This window comes from Musa acuminata, chromosome BXJ1-1 (genome assembly GCF_036884655.1).
Source record: "Musa acuminata AAA Group cultivar baxijiao chromosome BXJ1-1, Cavendish_Baxijiao_AAA, whole genome shotgun sequence".
NCBI classification, from domain to species: domain Eukaryota; kingdom Viridiplantae; phylum Streptophyta; class Magnoliopsida; order Zingiberales; family Musaceae; genus Musa; species Musa acuminata.
In genome coordinates, this window is record NC_088327.1 from 33,721,242 (window position 1) to 33,740,748 (window position 19,507).

The 19,507-nt window shown below is 33.9% G+C and overlaps 1 protein-coding gene across 6 annotated transcripts; it reads right to left on the reverse strand.

Moving 5' to 3' along the window:
* Positions 1 to 4,081: 4,081 nt before the first annotated feature.
* LOC135677883 (uncharacterized) lies at positions 4,082 to 15,042 on the reverse strand. 6 transcript variants are annotated; one of them, XM_065190301.1, is made up of 9 exons: positions 14,910 to 15,042; positions 11,373 to 14,426; positions 10,356 to 10,482; positions 10,199 to 10,284; positions 9,454 to 9,698; positions 6,223 to 6,309; positions 6,033 to 6,132; positions 4,561 to 4,765; positions 4,082 to 4,441 (listed from the first exon to the last, which is right to left on the reverse strand). In XM_065190301.1, exons 1-9 carry the CDS (start codon positions 15,000 to 15,002, stop codon positions 4,395 to 4,397), a joined length of 4,044 nt encoding a protein of 1,347 aa, XP_065046373.1. In that variant the 5' UTR covers positions 15,003 to 15,042; the 3' UTR covers positions 4,082 to 4,394. The 6 variants fall into 6 exon arrangements, 5 of the variants coding, with proteins under 5 accessions (XP_065046373.1, XP_065046370.1, XP_065046378.1 ...); XM_065190298.1 differs by having other exon boundaries at positions 11,352 to 14,426; XM_065190306.1 differs by lacking the exon at positions 4,082 to 4,441 and having other exon boundaries at positions 4,603 to 4,765; positions 6,033 to 6,116; positions 11,352 to 14,426.
* Positions 15,043 to 19,507: the final 4,465 nt, after the last annotated feature.

Consider the following 19,507-nt stretch of genomic DNA (forward strand, 5'->3'; position numbering starts at 1 on the left):
ATAGGATCCTCTACTTGATGAGACAAAAAATCCTTCACGTTCTTTGTAAACTATTACTATAACAATAGAAGAAGAGGAAGCACATCTCTAGTAGGAGGAAGATCCCCCTCGGTTAGATCGTAGTGAAAGGAGCCAAATAATATTGAGTCATATTTCTTAAGGAAATAGAGATACCTAACCGTCACAATTATCTGCCCAATTTGCAATAGCAAAACCAAAGGGGATGACAGTAGCATCAGGTACATCGTTGGAAAGAATCGAGTCGAATGATAAGACATATTTTCAATTGCATTCAACAACTCACTCAATCGAGAGATATGGTAGCGACGTGGATAACAATGCCTCGATTGAGGATAGTAGCGATATCTAGGAGTCGATAGTCCCCTCTACACATCTTAAAGGTAGTTGCATGAACCATGGAGTATTATTTTAATTTTTCACCCAAGATTCAATTCATGGAGCTCGAGAATGTACTAGTCAATTTTATACATAAAATGGAAAGGGGAAGACAATGAATGATTTTGAGTAAATATGACAATGCCTATTTGATGTAGACACAAAGCGAAACTCATCATATTTATAGTTATCATATTATGAAGAATTTTACGAACAATAGTAGTATGGTAATAGTTGGTTACTCTTTTCCAAGTAATAGTATGGTGATTGATGTTATTCATGCTCCACACCAATATATGCCATAATTGTCCTTGCCTCAGGAGTTGTCTAAAACATAGGTGGTTTATGACAACCATACTACGGCCATCACCATATTGATGCACTAATAACATGGTATATTGATATACTATGTCATGGGATCAATTTTAGGATTGAGTCCAATAAGCATATTAAATTGATATATAGATACATAGAATTGAGAACCTTGATCTACTATTCGTAGAGTCACATTGTTTTTTTTTTTTGTGATAGAACCAAGTATATTTATTAATTGATTACTTAATTCATTTGAATCTTAAAGTTTAAGTTATTTAAAAAAATAATCTAATAAATTAAATCATTATTTTATAGATAATTTAATATCAATGAAATGATTATTCGGAACATACCATAAAACTTAAAAAAGATATGTCACTATTCTTTCCTAATTTAAATTATTTTTACTAAAATTATACTAAATTTATATTTATTTCTAACTTAAAAATCCTATTCTAACCTTTTTTTTTATTTTTCAAAAATTTTTGATTATTTTTTTTTACCGTTGATATGTCCTATCGTACCAACATATGATAAGTTCGTATGGATTAATTAGTACATATCATACTGAAGATTGTGAATCTTGATATATGTTTCATATATCATGTAATTAAAACACTTGAACACTAACCAAAATATTGTAGCGCTAACCAAAGCACTATAATATATAACCAAAATATTATTGTATCATGTAACCAAAACAATATAACGATATTGTAAAATATTGTAACATGCTTGGATAGACTCCTAACGTTATATAATGAATCGAGCACAAGGATTCCAGATTAAGTCATAACCTCATAATCATATTCGGCAAAAACATAATTTCTATTACACCTAGGTTCTAATATCTATGAAATCATATTAAGCCAGAGCATAATTGAATACTACCTTTACGAAAACATAGGTCAAAAAAGAAAGAGCATAAACAAAATGGAAATAAAAGAAACAATCGTAAGGTAAAAATAATATGAAAAGACAAGCAATACCTGATACAGTGTAGCACATGGGAAGAGGAACACAAACAGCTGACAAGAGAGGAGACTATTTATGAGAGAAAAGATGATCGATGGCAGATTGATCGACGAGTATTTGACGACTAACTAGGGAGGAAAACCAAACCCTAACGGGAGAGGAAAGGGGTCCATCTCCAGGTAATCGCTAAACTGGATAGAACTGTGTTTTTTGAGGAGAGTGAGAGTTGAGCACATCATAAAGAAAAGGGTGGGTCCACAAACGCAAAATGGAGAGAAAAGTCAATGGACTTATAGCTAGGGCATGAGAGGAGAGAAAATAGCCGACGAGAGTATGTTAGGGTGCGAGAGGTCTGGAAATAAAAGACGGGAGGAGAGATCGGCAAAAGTCATCGGAAACAACTAACGACAAAACAGGGAGAGTGGAGAGGCATGAGAGAATGGTGCATACATAGTACTTCAAAATTGGAATGCGAGGGAGATAAAAGGGCGAGGTCTAATTCAAATCAATCTGTGCAGGAGGAAGGATAGGTCTAAGTGGCATGGGCACTGCATTTAAGACTATTTCTGATGTTAGAGAAAAATTAAAGTATCAAACTGATGAAAACGGATATTATTTGAAAAAAATCCGAATTTTTCTTTTCTGAAACATCACCCAAGAAAAAGATGTTAATTCAGTTCATCACTTTGTGAGACGTCATTAAAGGTTTCCAAAATGAATACAAAATAATTATAACAAAAAAATCAGATAAGTTCTTGCACTGTATGCTTTCTCTTCAGTTCTAAGGCTTTAAAACTGCATTTACAATCTACAAAACTTGTGTCTACAAAACTTGAGCAACATAACTGAAGAATTTTGAAAATTTAAATTATTTAGGTTACTGTAGAAAACTTCTTAATTTTTGGTTATATATATATGTATATATATATATATATATGTATATATATATATATATACATATATATATACATATATATGTATATATGTATATATATATGTATATATATATATATATGTATATATATATATGTATATGTATATATATATATATATGTATATGTATATATATGTATATATATATATGTATATGTATATATATGTATATATATATATGTATATGTATATATATGTATATGTATATATATATATATACATATACATATATATATATACATATACATATATATATATACATATATATATACATATATATACATATATGTATATATATACATATACATATATATACATATATATATAAACATATATACATATATACATATATATATAAATACATATATATATTTATATATAAATACATATACATATATATATATATACATATACATATACATATATATATATATATGTATGTATGTATATGTATATATATGTATAGACTAAGAGAACAAGGAGTTAATATCTGTATTATCAAGTGCTGAATGATATGAAATTTTCAGTTAGGTGTGCTTCAAATATATCTTAATGCATTCATTTGAAAAAATATAAAATTTATAAGTTCATACACATTTTAATGCAAAAAATTCATCCTGTAGAAATGCATGAAGTATTAGAAAAGAAATATATCATTTCTATTAGTAGTAATGATGACATGAAATTTGAATGTAAGTCTACACCTGCAGCCCAATATTCATGGTGAAATAAATATCAGTAAAAGCAATATGCTCAATTAATTGGAATAAAAAAAATAGGCTGTGTTCTCTCTAAATATCAGGTGTCCTTCAAAATCCATTTCATATTGCATAAAACACACTAGCTTTGCTTATCAACAACTAATCTCATGTGAGCACAATGCAAGGGCTAAAATCTTATCTGGGAATTGTCCTCGTTACCGTCATATAAAGCACAGAAACCAATGAAATGGAGAAACCTTGTGTATATGTTAAGATCAAGCAAAATTTGTCAATTGGTTACAATTTAGAACTAGTCAGGGCATAGCCTATATTGGATGAAGCATTTGTCATTCAACAGTTGCAGCAACAAGGTGCAAAATTCTTATTGTACAAAGTCAGCTGCCCTAATAAAGCTAATTGTATAATAAGTGGTGCATAACAACAATGAAGAGTGATGCTAATAACTAAAAATGGTTGCTGAATGGCTGACATGTTCTCCACATGGTGCACCTAAAGTTCTGAAATTTGTAATTAGTATCTTTAACCCAACACTATCTGCTGGTACCTATCCTGTAGATGTATTTTATATTAGTTCTGTTAAAGGGCATACTTGATCAGTCACCAGTTCTAACAGAAGAAATGATTACATAGTAAAACTGAAAGGATCAGTAACCAAAATGATTGGCAATGCAAGTCTCCTCGCCACCTCCCTTTAGGATGCTGGATATCAGGACGGTCATCTAAGTGGTTAAGACAGTAACTGAGCTTTTAGCTGCAAGCAGCTAATGAGAAAAAATAAATAAATAAATTGCAAGCGTTAGAAAAGAAAAGAAAAAACTACAAGCCACATTTATCTGTGCTGATTTACTCTGTCATATCACACTTCACTGCGTACCAAATGGATCGGTGTAGCCACTCAATGCAGGAGAATGTGAATGAAGATTCTGATAACTTATCTTCTCAGGTGTATCATTTTGCCCAGGAAGATAACAAGACTGAATATCAAGAGATGACAATGAATCGAGGGACTCCACCACCTCAATACCCTCAGATACAAGGCCATAAGCTTCTCAGTCAATCAACATTTTTACTGGGACTATCTTGGTGTTGGTGGCATTTTCCTGCAGCAAAGCAGAGATTGAAAGTTGCAACGAAAAGAAAAGAGTAAATGATGGTTTTTCTTTACTCATATGGTTGAGATGACTAGAAGGGGTGGGGGGCTTTGATTATTGTCACATACCTTTATTTTCATCTGTAACTTCTGGAGCAGTTCTTAGCAGTTTCTGGCACATGATGGTATCTTGAAAATTTAGAAGGGTGTATTCCAAGAGATTTAGTCTCTCATAGTTGCTCATCTTTGTAAATCCAAAGGAGCACATCCATGTTTCTAAAAGTGTTTGGACTGCTGGTATGCACAGCCTTTCAACACCTAACGCAGAAAGTAACTGGACAAGAACTCAAAATTGAATCCATGAGCAGCAATTTTAACTCTGTATACATCACATGTTCAAGTAGGATAATCTCACTTTCCAACCAAGAGTATAAATACATCAACTTGTGTACTTTTGGCAGTTTAAATGTAATAATGCCCGCCACATGTATTTAATACAAACATCTGCAATAAGTTGGCTATCGACAAATATATTCCCAAGTGAGGCAATCCAGACATTTTTCCTAGTTACTTGCCATGTTAACTTTACTACCTGTCCATCTCAACAGTCATATTGACCATGCTCATCTTATACTACTTTATGTATTCCTTCAGATTTTCAATTTCCAGTAATCAAACAAAATTCTGGATGAACTTTTGGTGCAGCCACATGTATAACTATTCAGTGACTTCATCAATATCCTGATTCTTCTCTATGGTTTCTGCAGTTAAAACAAAAATGTCTGACACTTTCTGCCATCAATTTTACCACTGGTTGCCCTTTTTGGTCTGTCTGCTGATACATATTACATTTCGTAAGCTACCCCTTGAAGATTCTGCTTTTTCTTTGACTTTTAATGTAAAAAATGATATCTCTTAGTGGTGAATGAGGTATAAACTTACATAATTATCATTCAATTGCTTCTTTGAACTGTTGCTTTAAGATTAGATGTTAATCAATTCTCATTAACAAATGTTTGTTAATAACATAAATGGATGGGATGAGCAAGGACTTTTTTCATTGATACACTACAGGTTACCTGCCATGGAACTCAATTATTTATCTTTCTGAATCTACACATATGTAGGGGCCACCTTACTCTCTGTATCTTTCTTTTCTTTATCTGACAAACAACATCCACCAGTAACAATCCTAATATAAATCAAATTTGATACAAAGAATTCTTTCTTTTTAATTGACAGTCATTATTCTCACCGGTCACAACATCAATCTCATCAATCAAATACTTTGGTATTTCTCAGGCACAATGCATTTTTAACTTTTTTGATATTTAATTAAATATGCTACAATATGAACTTCAGGCCAGTTTTCATATGGTTAAACCCTCATTTAGAATTTTATCTTGCCCTACAGAAATGGTTTGACCTTTGCATCATTCTCAAAGCTTTCATGTGTTTTAAACTGGTCAAAGATTTGGAGGAAATACTTCCATTTCTGGGATTAAGTTATCATTCTCCTGTCATTAAAATACTATAACATTCAACTATAAAACAACTAGGTATTCTTGGTTTTCAACCAGTGGTAACTTTTAAAATTTTACCTTTTCAAGTTCATCCAAAATAATGTGGCACATTCCTTGTCGGCGATATTTGGCACGCGTACCAACAAGAGGCATTTCTGCAATCTTTTCACCATAAACCCTAGATCAAGAACATGTAAATAATGCTATTAAACACTAAAAAATAGTAGGTGGTCTTTCAGTAACAAATTAGTTCATCAGCTGATGATACCTAAATGTAGCCATTGATATGATCTCATCTCCTCTCACCAAAAGCATAGTATAAAAGCCCCAAAAGTTTAATCTGTTCAGCTCTGATCTGCAACATAATGGATATGATCTCAGGAACATGAGAACTGGCATACTTTGCATTATCAAAATACATCTTAAGAGAGGCACAGAGAAAGCATATGGGTTTGAAATCAGATAGGCTATTGTAAGTTGATAAAGGATAATATTGCAACATTGTGAAATTTAAAACTTCCATAAATTTCCAAATAAAAATGATTATTCCTGGCTTCAATGGCAGCCAACTGAGCAACTATGTTTAATTATTTATTCATGGAATACTCATAATTCGAGTAAACTAATTTTGGTTCACAACTGATCCAGCTATTTGTTTCAACAATTGTGTTACGCCACATGAACATTCTCATGATGGAATACTGAGATTGTTTAATTTACCTTATAGATTGGTCAATTGATCAGAAATAAAGCTAAGAAACCTGTGATATTGACCAACTTTGATATCCACATGAATCACAACTCACAAGAAATTTTAACCTAACCAAATGGATTATATGTCCTATTGGATATAAATTGTGCAAAATTAAAAGACCACTTGCGTCAACTATTATGTTGTTTGCAATTTACTCAAGGATTTTGGTATTGTCCCATGAGAAAAAAATGGAAAACTTGGCTTGGTAAATGATCTACTCAAAGTCTGCAAAGGGAAAAATGGACACTCTCATCAAAGTTAAAAGATTCAAGGCTTGATTCATGCGGATCTAGCCTAGATCCACATAGATCATACATTCATTTTCATTGATCAAACTTAAATCCATATGGATCAAGCCTTGATTTTTGAATAATTTATTTGCTATGGTCTGCAATGATCGCATGTAAATCTAGGCTAGATCTGCAAAAATCTATCATAAATCCATGCAGATCTGGGCTAGACCTCCACATACCAAGTGTTGATTTTCATGGATCTAATGTGTAAATTTGCATGAAACAAAACTTGATTTCCATGAATCTAACCTAGATATATATAGAAAAGGCCTTGATTTTCATAAACTAGTCTAAATCAGTTATGATTTCTTTATAGATCCATGTGGTCCTAGGCTACACCCACGAAGATATCATATAGATCCATACGGACTTGATATGATAGCATGGCCATCATTTGTAGCACTGCGATAATTGACAGTGCATCCATTATGACTATATTGGTCAGAATGGAAGAATAATAATCTAAATCAGCATTTAATTGGTGGAATTTTCAAGACAGTCATATACATGAATATGTTGTAAGAGATTGGAAGAGCTTTTATAGCAGAGTTGGATGTCTGGAAAGCCCTAGAAATAGCACAATGGAAGTAATTTAACAAATGCCCATCTAAATTTGTGGTGTATGGTCGATATGGAAGTAGTGGGGATGATGTCAACCATGATCTCAAACTTGCAGCCAATATTGTGCATCCTTGGAGTAACAATATATGCATGGGGAGGCGATGAGACATCGACCTTTGGACTCTTTGTATGAATATGGCATTGATATGATAGTGGCAGCGGTCTGATTCAGTTCAATCAGTCTTCCATAATAATACAAACTACTTGTAGTGGTGCATATGATTAAACAAGATTGTCAGCATGAGACAACCCAGTGACCTTCTGACTTAAGTATGCTAGTGAATGTGATGCATACCTGAGGTGGCACATAGGAATTTCCTAGTTCATTCAACAGGAGATCAGCTCCTGAAATTATCAATTTGGGCCCTATGACTTTCCATCACACATTGTAAAACAAATATGTACTCAGTGATGTACATACTGAGGAGAGAAAAAAAAGGGCTATAGGAAAAACCAAGAACTATCATCTTGTACCAAACCACTTGTATTGGTCCCCATGGCTGAACCAATACATACCGGTTGGTATAGGTGTACTAGCACATGATACACTAATATTAACCGAAGACTCGAAGAGGAAGTAGAAGGAGAAGAGGAATCAATAGATGGCGGTGGAGGAAGAGGAGGATCGTTAAAGGAAGAGGACGAGGCGATGGCGGAAATGGAGGAAGAAGGAGGATGAGGAACGAAGAAGAAGAAGCCAGCCATTGAGGAAGAGGAGGAAGCATACCTGAAATTGGCGGTGGGCGGCAGGTATGCTTCCAAGTATTCTATCACAAACCTAAGGATTAAGAATGTATCCGACACAAACCTAAGAAATAACTAAGTATTTTATAAACATAATAATTATGGATGTAAGTCATTTGAATTATCCGAGGCAAATGGATAAGGACTTTAGATTATTACAAAAATAGGAAAGAGCAGATAAGGTTTGGATCTTAATTTTCCGAGATATTTTGCATGGCTTCATGGTGCTCGAAGATTTTAAACTGTAGGTAAGTGAATATAAAGTTTACATATGAGCTAGGAGCTCAAGATTCCATTGGCTTCTCATAAAAAGCGAGCAACCAATGAAGTAGTTCCCAAATGTTAGGTATATGTAAGTCTAATAAAAAGATGACTATGTTCTTTTGAGCTTCCCAAATTGAAAATAAATTAATTACAATTGTCAGAAAATGTACTATCAAGCTTTAAAAAAAGTTGTAAGTCTATTGCCCATTTTCTTCTTAATTAAAATAAGAAAATCAGGCTCATACTAGAATAAAATAACCAAAATTAATGTCACCTACTTCATAATAGGTAGAATTTAGACATGCAACAAAAGCAGCAGGAGGAATAAACATGAGGATTATCAAGGGTGTTAGAAAATGCTATTTAAGTATACTAAAACAGTCATAGTTCCATCATTACATTTGCATACAGGAGGTGTAAACATCTCATGTATAGGCTTGCGAAGTTTAAATGAAAGAAAAATTAGCTGTTTCAACTATCAACTACATGTATTTTTTACCATAATTTTTTAATAAAATCTCAAGACAGATTCTAATGCCACTACAAAAAACAATGGAGTTTTATTTCAACAGAATAACATTTGAAAAAGATCCTTTGTATTACTATATTCTTCCTTAGATAAGGATAAAAAAAAATCAACACAAAATTTGGGACTCCATGAAAAAATAAAATACAAACAAAGAAACAGAGATAGAGAAATATGTGACAACAATTTTGCTAGCAATTTCAGTGTATGTAACTTCTTTAGACATGGTGCAAAATCATCAAGAGGACAAAGAAAATGAAGAAAACATAAATATAAAGAATATAAGAAGAATCTCACTCTTTATTCATGAGAAGATCAGCTAAAAGATCACTCTGGGTACGAGGTTCAATAATAGACACAAAGCATTCATGCAATAACTTTTGTGCAATATGGAGCTTTCTGCAATTCCTAGAAACAGTCGCAAAATCAATTTGATTGAGATTGGCATCAGTCTCTGTCTTAGATCTCAAAAGAACCCATGAAAATCCTTCTTTTGTTGTTGGATTTGATTTTCCAAGAAGATTGCGCAAATGTAAAAATATCTGCAGATAAGGTGCTCATGAAGATTTTGTTTTTCGTCAAGTAAATGGAATGAAAATAGTACAAGTTAGTCACAATCAGTCCGTATGACATGTATGTTGGTTAATTGTGATCAAAAGACTTTAAAGTGAATTGCATAAATAGATCATGTTATACATATATACATGAGAGTGCATTGTAGAATAGATATCAAATGATTGTCCTCATTAAATACAAGTAGAAAATTTTAAGGATAACTAACTTGAAAGGAATTGTTCATCAGTATTAAAATACGTTTGATATATAATGATTTTCATGTTGCTTGGAGAGAAAATATGCTTTGTTGAAATATAGATAACATAAACCAACCAGTCAAACCATAGATACTCGCAAAGAGTCAGAGGAAAGAGGTAAGAAAGAGGAGCTACATAAATAGCTATCCAATTCATTTTTTGTTTGTCCATATCTTTAAGTTTTTATGAGCCAGTTAATGTTAGAGAAGCATGAGTATTTTTCAATATACCTCTGAACACTTCTTGCTGCAAAACCAATTTCCAGTAGGACAATGTTTTAAATTAGTTCCTCTCCTTCTCAAGCATCCAACATGATCTAGAGGGGAAAAATCACCAAGTCAGATCTGAACGATTTATTATTAGAGAGAGAATGGATAGACATCTTACATTTGCGTTCGCACTGATCACAATACAACATAGTCTTCGCTGTAAATTGGTCAGCAGAACTGAATGCACTTGAGGCACATATACCACATCGACACGATGGACAAAACCATTTTCCCTTTGGCAGATCCTTCATGCAACCAACATAAAAAAGGTTATGGAAAATAAGAAATACTTTGATTTGGCTACTAAAAAGATTGCACCTCAGCAACATTTCAAGGGGTTTGGATGAGCAAGTAAGCCTTGTTTTTTTTTAAATTGAGAAAGCAAGACAAAATGAACTTCCGAAAAGAAAATATAACATGAACAAAAAATTCATTTTGATAAGGCATTAATCTTGAAATATAAAGGCAATTTTTTGTTCTAAGTTGAGATTGAAATGAACCTGCCAACTAGTAAGACAGGCACATTTAAATCCTGTTTTCTTGAAACAAAATTCTTTGACACTAGTCAACTGAAAATGTAGAGCATCATTGTCATAAGATAAAGAACAAAAGCTGCATAAGCAAAACAATTAATGCAAGTAATGACATAATTTGTGAGCAACAGATTGTCAAGCATTAAAGTTCAACTAGCTATTAAAGATTGAAATCAAAGGAGAAGAGAATAGGGAAGGGTCAAGGATAAAAGTAACTGAAAAATCTATATAAAAAAACTTCATCAAATAAATGGTATAATGCAACTACATTTGATGAGAATAATATTTTGCATTAATGTCTTAAACAAGGTATCAGAGCTCGATTGTACCGGTCTAAGTATAGGTATAGAAATATATAGCTCAATAATGGTACAACACCTCTGATTTTTATTTATTAATATATAATTTTACTCAATAATATTGAGTTGTATAGGTCAGTATACTACATGGTGTACCAGTAACATACCAGTCTGATAGGTAATCTAAACTGGTTTTTGACCTAGATTTAAATCCTGGATATCAATCATTTTCAATAAAAATAAATCTCATTTAATATTTAAGAAATCAAATGAAGAAATCACCTTTAGTCCAACACAACCTACATGGAATGCTGATGGGCAATGATCACATAGCATCAGTGTACCACCATATTGACAGACAGAACATACAGAGTCACTTTGGCTGTGAGCATAAACATGCTTTAGCCTTGGATGTGGGAAGTTTATGAGGTCTTTTCCATACACCATTTGTAAGTGGCACTGTAGTAAGGACCTTCCATCAAGCAAGAATGTGTTCGCACCAGGTTTGCACTTGTCGCTGCCAGCATGAGCTTCGAATCCAGTGAGACTATGCAACTTTCTACAACATCTGCATTTAATCCCATCATGAGTTATGTGTCCTTCCATCAAAACATGACCATCTCTCTTAGAAATGTAGCGCACCTTCTGCCTAGCTAATACTATACGATTCTCAATTAGCATTGACCAGGTTGCTTCAACTACCTTTTGGGTGGGAGATGTTACTGGAACAAATTGGCATCTTTCACTTAACTGCTGTTCAGGCTGTAAGAAAATACTTCCTGCTTCATAACCTTTGCTTCTAAGGTCTTGTACCTTTCTTTTCTTTGATTTCTGGGAGCAATAATGTTCTAGAAGTCTTCTACATCCTACAACTTTCAGAGGTAACAAAGAAGAGATTTTGATTCCTGTCTTTGACTTTTTAAGTTTTTCCAAACATGAATTACCAAATCCTTCTCCACATTCTGGAGAACTAAATACAAGTATAGATCTATTTTCGGTGCCATTATTTGACACCTCATCAGATTTCTGGAACTCATCAGGGTCCATTGAAGTGGAGAAACACTGATTTTTGCACAGAAGACTTACCTCCTTCGAATCATTAATTTTATTTCCAATTGATGCACACCAAGAATTTTGGCTAACATTTGTACCTTTAAGAGAACTTCCATATGTTTTTCCCATATTTTCTTCTTTTTCCAAGTAAGCCTCACAGGCTGTATAAAGAGAATGAAAGATCTCACCACCAGGAGAAGCAAAACGTAGTTTTCTTCTCCTTTCAGCAAATCTCCAGCCCATGTACAAGAGATGCTTCTGAACATTTAACTTCATCAGTTCAATATCCACGTTAGGTAGTTTCTCAAAGCCTTTCTCTCGAGATGATTCAATGTATCTCTTGTAATTTGAAATAGCTTGAGGGCCGTATTCTGGTTCAATATGCTTATAAGTAGGAACATTTTCAGAAACAATTAACTCAAGGTTTTCCTTCGCCAAAACAGAACTGTCTGGTTGCTTGCTTTCATGAAACTCATCTGGATGTAGCTTCATCCTGACAGAGTCAAGAAGGCTGTGTGAATTATCAGGTAGTTTGGAGAAGGGTCCAAGTCTCTCAAGTTTTCTTTCTGTCTTCATACCTATGTTAGTTTGGAATTGCCTAAAACAATGGCCAGAATGATCTGACGTTCGTTCAGTCCCCATAATTGATGGATGCTCCAAAAAATTTTGCATGAGGGATGCTAGTTCTGGACACACGTTTCCTGTCTTTGAATCAGGTTTGCCGAAACCAGAGCAATTTCCAAAATATTTCCTCCCTTGCTTGCAACTCTGATCCCCCTCAAGTTCTCTTTTCAACACATCTATGCAGGCCTTGCGAAGATTATAATAGTTTTTTCCTTCGGGTGAGACAAAACGAACTCTTAATAATCTATCTCTTCTATATTCGATCTTCCAGCCCAGAGCAAAAAGATGCTTCTTCACTTTTTCAGCTACCTTCAATGGTTTAACCTGAGAATCCCTATCAGCAGATCGAAAGGCATATAAAGCAACTGCTTCTGGGCAGCGCTCAGCTTCAGCATATAAAGATTGCCAAGATGTTTGTCCTGTTCTGTTCCCTGTATCTTCCTCCTTATTGTTTTGATGACTAAAAGGACTAATAACCTTAATGCAAAGTGCATCAGATTGCAGATTATTATTGGCCTCCTCATACTTCATATCCCGAGGTTCTGTAACCTTACATGGTTCAAATGCTTTTACCATATCTCTGCGATGATTCCCATCAGGTGAAACTTCATTTATGGAATCAAACTTACTTTTCTTAAACTTTTGGGCTACTGTTGGAATAGAAGCTTTTGCTTGGTGCTGCATGTCTCGGCATCTTCTTTTTTTATGTGAACCATGAGCAAATACCACCTCTTCATGGTATACAAATGAACTAGGGATTCCAGATTTATAATTTTGAACATCCTCTACATCTGATGTTTCAAGGACATTATTCTGCTCGTCATGGTTCCACTCGGATGAGTATCCATTGCCTTGAACAAAGCAATCATCAGGTGTGAGCAGCTGTGAGCACTGAACTTTATCCATTATCCTAACTGGTCCAGAAAGTATGCCAGCAGTATCACTTTGAATCAGACTTCCTACCTGACGAGGAACATCATCCGATGGAATCTCATCATTACCAGAATATGTGGGAGCATCAACGGGTTGGTCATATGAAACCTCTGATAGGACATGTACAACAGATAGCAATTCTCGGATCAACCCTGATACCAACTGCTCCCAAACTGATAGAGATCCAAACATCCACAATCCAATCTTTTCCCTAAAAGAAACCATTGTGCTTAAGTCATACCAGATTTCTCTTATCGAGACTGGCAGGGCATCTTCCTCCTCAAATGCTTGAAGCACTTGAAGCAACAACCACCCACCGCGTGGCTTCCAATGCCCGTATGTTTCATTCCAATCTTGGGTGAGACGTAAATGGTCGACCATGACCATCTGCTGGTCACCCTGGTCAGGGAAAAAGATCAACCTCTTTGTTGAGCCTTCTTCATGATCAAAAACCACACCTTCCCACCAGGCATCATCCACTAAGGCATCCACACAGAGCCCATATCTCATCTCAAAAATCTGGATATCATAATAAGGCGGCAAGGGCCTAATTAGGCCACGATAATTCTTTGGGTTTTTTCTAGCCTGGCCCTCTACAGCAGCCGATACAAGGATCATCTCTTGAAGATTCGAACGTTCATCCTCACATAACAAATCTCTATATTCAATGAGTCGGGAGCATCCTTGACAACTGATGACAGTCCCTGCGTGCCAAGATCCTCTCAGTCCTTCGTCACAACATAATACCTACGAAGGAACAATCAAAACACGCTGACCAAAGCGAGAATGGAGAGTATGAAACTTCGCGATCAGAAACATGTTTGTTTCATTCGAAGTAAAGATTGTATATTCTTTTACTCGTAGAAAAAATACGAGAGAGATAGAGATGGAACGCATAACATCAAAACGAGATGAAAGTAAATCCCTAGACAGCACAAGAACATGAAAAAGTAAAATTTTGAGGAGCTGCAGCAATAACCCCACATCCGATTTCCAATATATAAGAGATCAAACGGCAGGCACCATTCAGATTTTATGTAACACGATGTCGCAAGGACCAACCGATACCGAGGTTTTCTTCCTTGAATCCTCAGGATATCATAGATAGACGATGAGAAGAGATCAAACAGAGATAAAATCAATGGAGCGCAACTAAGAATTCACATTTGGGAACTAAAACGGATCGCGTCCAATCAAAGGAGAAGGATGGTGGGGAGAGAGGGACCATGCCTCGACGTTCTCTCCAGGAAGCAGCTTTCTCTGGCCGTACCCCTTCTCCCTCCTCGTCCTCTTCCTCTTCCTCTCGTCGGAGCCGCTCGCCATTGATGTCGGCGAAGACGTTCACACTTGAGAAGACAAGACGAGGGAGAGATGGACGAAAACCAGCGGGCGTTTAAAACGAAGGTCGCAATAGAAAAGAAGGACGCTTTCCTGTATCGTCTAAAACTCACAGTATAAATTGTACCAAACAAGAAATTGCCACGTAGACCAATCGATTATATTAGTAATTCCAACTATGACGTGTACGTTAGTTGTTGTCGCACGTACCGTAAGCGTCTACCTATCGTTACAGCGGAACACTGCGTCGCGCTGAGCCAGGGGGAGCGCTTCTTCTGGAGGAGGATTTATTGGGGGATCGGAACTGCTACAAAGCCATCGTTTTGTTTGGGATTGATTCATCAGCCCCCGTCGATGTGTTGTCACATAAAAGCTAATTTACACACCCAAAGAAGAAACCCGATCGATCATAACCATCAATCTAACCAACCTGATGAGATTTCATCACCATCACATCTGAGAAAATCAAGTCATAAATTGTTATAATTATCAACATATCAAAAACAAACCGAATCAGTTTTTGCATTGGCTCGATTTTTCGGTTTTTTCTCGGTTCATTTTGCCGCACTTAAACCGGTCAATATTTCATAAGTCAACAATATCTTGTGTTTATAGGAGATTTGGTTAACAATATTTCATAACAATATCTCGGTTCATTTTGCCGCATTCTATTATTACCCATATATCACATATGTAAGAGTTTCATGTTGCTATTTATTGACACACTCAAAATCTTCTATCATTAATGGGAAGCAATTCAATGTAAATTAACGCCATCGAGACTCAACCACTTTCATCTAAATTATTACTTTGGGTTTTACATATAAAATAGCATGTGCAAATTAAATTTTACACACATATATATATATATATACAAAAATAATATAAAGTGATGAATGTCAAAATATAATAAATAAAAAAGACTACGTGTCAAGTCACACGTATCATCACTCACGTAATTGACTTGCAGAGAATTATTTAGATGTCTATGTATACTTGTATTGAATCATATAATCATTAGATATAGCAAAAACATAACACCAAATTGATAGATAAAATTATGGTTGTAGAATAATCGATTGATCCATGTAAATCATAGAGTTAGCAATTAAATCACATTAAAAAAATATCAAAATCATTATGAAGATCATAAGATCAGATCCTTTATTGATTCAAGCACATCGTTTCCAAAAAAAATGAACAAGTAATTAAGTTTAGATTCCACCCTAAGAGCGGAGTATACAAAGAAAATATAAGGAACTGTATCCTAAAATAGGTTGTAGATATGATATGATATCAACAACTAAGATGAGGTTGTGAGCCGATGCCAATAAGCTTTCAAAGGGAAGGGATATTTTTACTTTAGTAGTAGTATATTGAGAGCCCACCTTACCTTCCTACCAATCCATATTGTTGTCAATAAGGATTTTGTTGTCTTTTGTAAGCAATTTTAGTACTATTGACTCCAAAAGGATGTTGCATCCATATCCACCTATCAATATTTTTGAAAGGAATTTTAATATTAATCAACGTTACAGGTTATTATAGCAATGATCAAATGATGAAAATTAAATACAATGACATATCAGTAAGTTTATCACAAAAGAAGCTTTTTAATAACCTGAAAATATACTAATCATTAGATATAGCTAGAGGGAGCATGATACAAAATTGATAGATGGAATGGAATCACGATGGTTGCAGAATAGTCGATTGTTTCGATTGATCCACGTAAATCATAGAGAACTAGTTAGTAGTTAAACCATATAGGAAAATACCATAATCCTTATCAAGATTAGATCCTTTATTGATTCAAGCATCTTGTTTCCAAGAATTGAAGAATTTGAAGCAACAATTGAGTTTAGATTCCACCAATCTCCAGTAGAAGCCTATAAAAAAATATACGAGAAACTGAATCCTAAAATAGATAGTAGATATGGTATGAAAATATTAGGAGTATACTATCACAAATGATCCAGGTCTTACACAATTCAAAAGAAAATAATCTATGACTTAATATTGGTAAAAATACATGAAAGTTTTTTACTTTTCAGGAGGATTGGATCCAATAAAAGGTGGTCTGACATTGCACATCATCATTCATTCGGCTATTGAAATTATTATTTTTTTCTTTATCGATAGTCATGCTCACCTCAACATTCCCTTTTAAAAACTAATGCTAAGTTTTAACTCAAGTAAATGCGAAATTGGAAATGAAGGAGTGGAAGCTTGTGAATGGGCAAACATATATATTGTTTGCAGTCAGGATTTCTTTGTAAACAACATATTTAACCACTTCTAGTTATGATTGCACTATATATGCATTCACAGAGTAGCTGAATTATTTAATAATTACTATCATTATAATTATACAAATGGATATAAATATCAGTAAGACTGATATCCATGCAATTTTGCCCAGTTCTTATTATGCTTGAGATTTTTGGTGCACCGGTGGCTGACTCGTCTTCTCATCATTTACTTTTATGGAGCTTCGACTTCTGCTGCGGTAGCTGTCTTCCTCCTTCATGACCACAAGTTCATCAACCTGTTGTGCTGATCAATTGCATTATCGCATTCAACAGAATATATATATATATATATATATATATATATATATATATATATATATATATATTGTGACAGCAAAATAAAGACAACATCACGTCGAGTTTGATTAGTTCACAGTGTCTTCCTAAGATATCTTCCACAAACGAAGCATTAGTTATTTTGGAAGGTTAGGGATCAAGAGAACTTCTTTGCATCTTTCTTGTAGACATTACTTTCATAACTTTCATATAATCGTCTTTGTAGTTAATTAGTGACAATATACATATTCTAATGGCAATTATAGTTATTCTTCGAGGGAACATGAAAACTATATGTTTCTTTTATTACAAGGGACTGAGATACTTATAGGATTTGGTATTATTGGTAGTGAGTTTGGGGAATAATCTGTAATGATTTTAAAGACTTGTTATCATAAATTATGTTTTCTCTTACTATCTTCTAAAAATTTGAAATGATGAAGAAAAATATATAGTCTATTTTACTATACATTATAATGATAACATACCATTATGTATATAACAAGTGTGCCTTCCAAAGATACCTTAACAAATGAAGCACTAGTAACCTTGGAATGTTGGGGATTAAGAGAGCCTGTTTGCATCTTCCTCGTAGACATTACTTCATATTGTCGCCTGTGCAATTACATAATAATTAGTGTCAATATATAGTTTCTGATAGCAATTAAAGTTGTTCTTAGAGGGAATACGAAGACTACCTCCTTTTACCAATAGGGACTAGGGCACTTATAGGATCTGGTGTTGCTGGTACTGGGTCTAGGAGATAATCTGTAATAGTTTTGAGGACTTATTATTATAAACTATATTTTCTCTAACTATCTTTTGAAATTTTGAAATGATGAAGAAAAATGTATAGTCTATTTTATTATGCATTATAATGTTATCATAATAATATTTACATGTATAATAAGTGTGTCTTCGTAAAGATACCTTCAAGTGAAATACCAGTAGTCTTGGAATGTTGGGGATCAAGAGAACCTCTCTGCATCTTTCTCGTAGACATTACTTCATATTGTTGTCTATGCAGATGCATGTTAATTAGTATCGATATACAAATCTTGATAATAATTAAAATTATTCTTAGAGGGAATATGAATACTACCTGCTTCTTTTACTATGAGGGATTGGGACACTCACAAGATTTGGTGTTGCTAATACTACGTTTGGAGGATAATCTGTAATGGTTTTGAGGACTTGTTATCATAAACTATATTTCTTCTAACTATCTTCTAAAAATTTAAAATGATGAAAAAAATGTATAGTCTATTTTACTATGTATTATAATGTTAACAAACATTCATGTATATAACAAGTGTTTCTTCAAAAAATACCTTTGACAAATGAAGCACTAGTAACCTTGGAATGTTGGAGATCAAGGGAGTCTCTTTATGTCTTCCTCGTAGACACTTCATATTGTCGCCTATCAAATTGCATATTAATTAGTGTCAATGTATATATCCTGATAATAATTAAAGTTATTCTTAGATTAAACATAAATACTACCTGCTTTTTTCATCATGAGGGATTGGGGCATCTACAGGATTTGGTGTTGCTAGTAACGGGTCTGGGAGATAATAATCTGTAATAGTTTTGAGGACTTGTTATCATAAACTATATTTTCTACTATTTTTTAAAATTTAAAATGATAAAGAAAAATATATGACCTATTTTATCATACATTTTAATATTATGATTACGGGCATTTGTGTATATAATTTTGAAAAGTAAATTTGTAAATTATAACAAATCATATGCTATCATCTTATAGTCATCGTCTTAAAAGATGAGGAGATGCATGGAATTTACCAATTGGTATATGCACTATCCTTATAGATAAGTGATAAGTTAGTCTCGGTGTGACTAAGGATGAGTCATGCTTTGTGGTAAAAGAAAATAATAATA

Excerpts from the sequence above, each read along its gene's own strand:
- LOC135677883 (XM_065190298.1), bottom strand. The coding sequence starts at position 15,002 with ATGGCGAGCGGCTCCGACGAGAGGAAGAGGAAGAGGACGAGGAGGGAG. Across the intron at positions 6,310-9,453 it reads GATCTTCTCATGAATAAAGA|ATCAGAGCTGAACAGATTAA; the intron begins GTGAGATTCTTC and ends ATTATGTTGCAG. Across the intron at positions 4,766-6,032 it reads TTTTGGATGAACTTGAAAAG|TTACTTTCTGCGTTAGGTGT; the intron begins GTAAAATTTTAA and ends GTTCTTGTCCAG.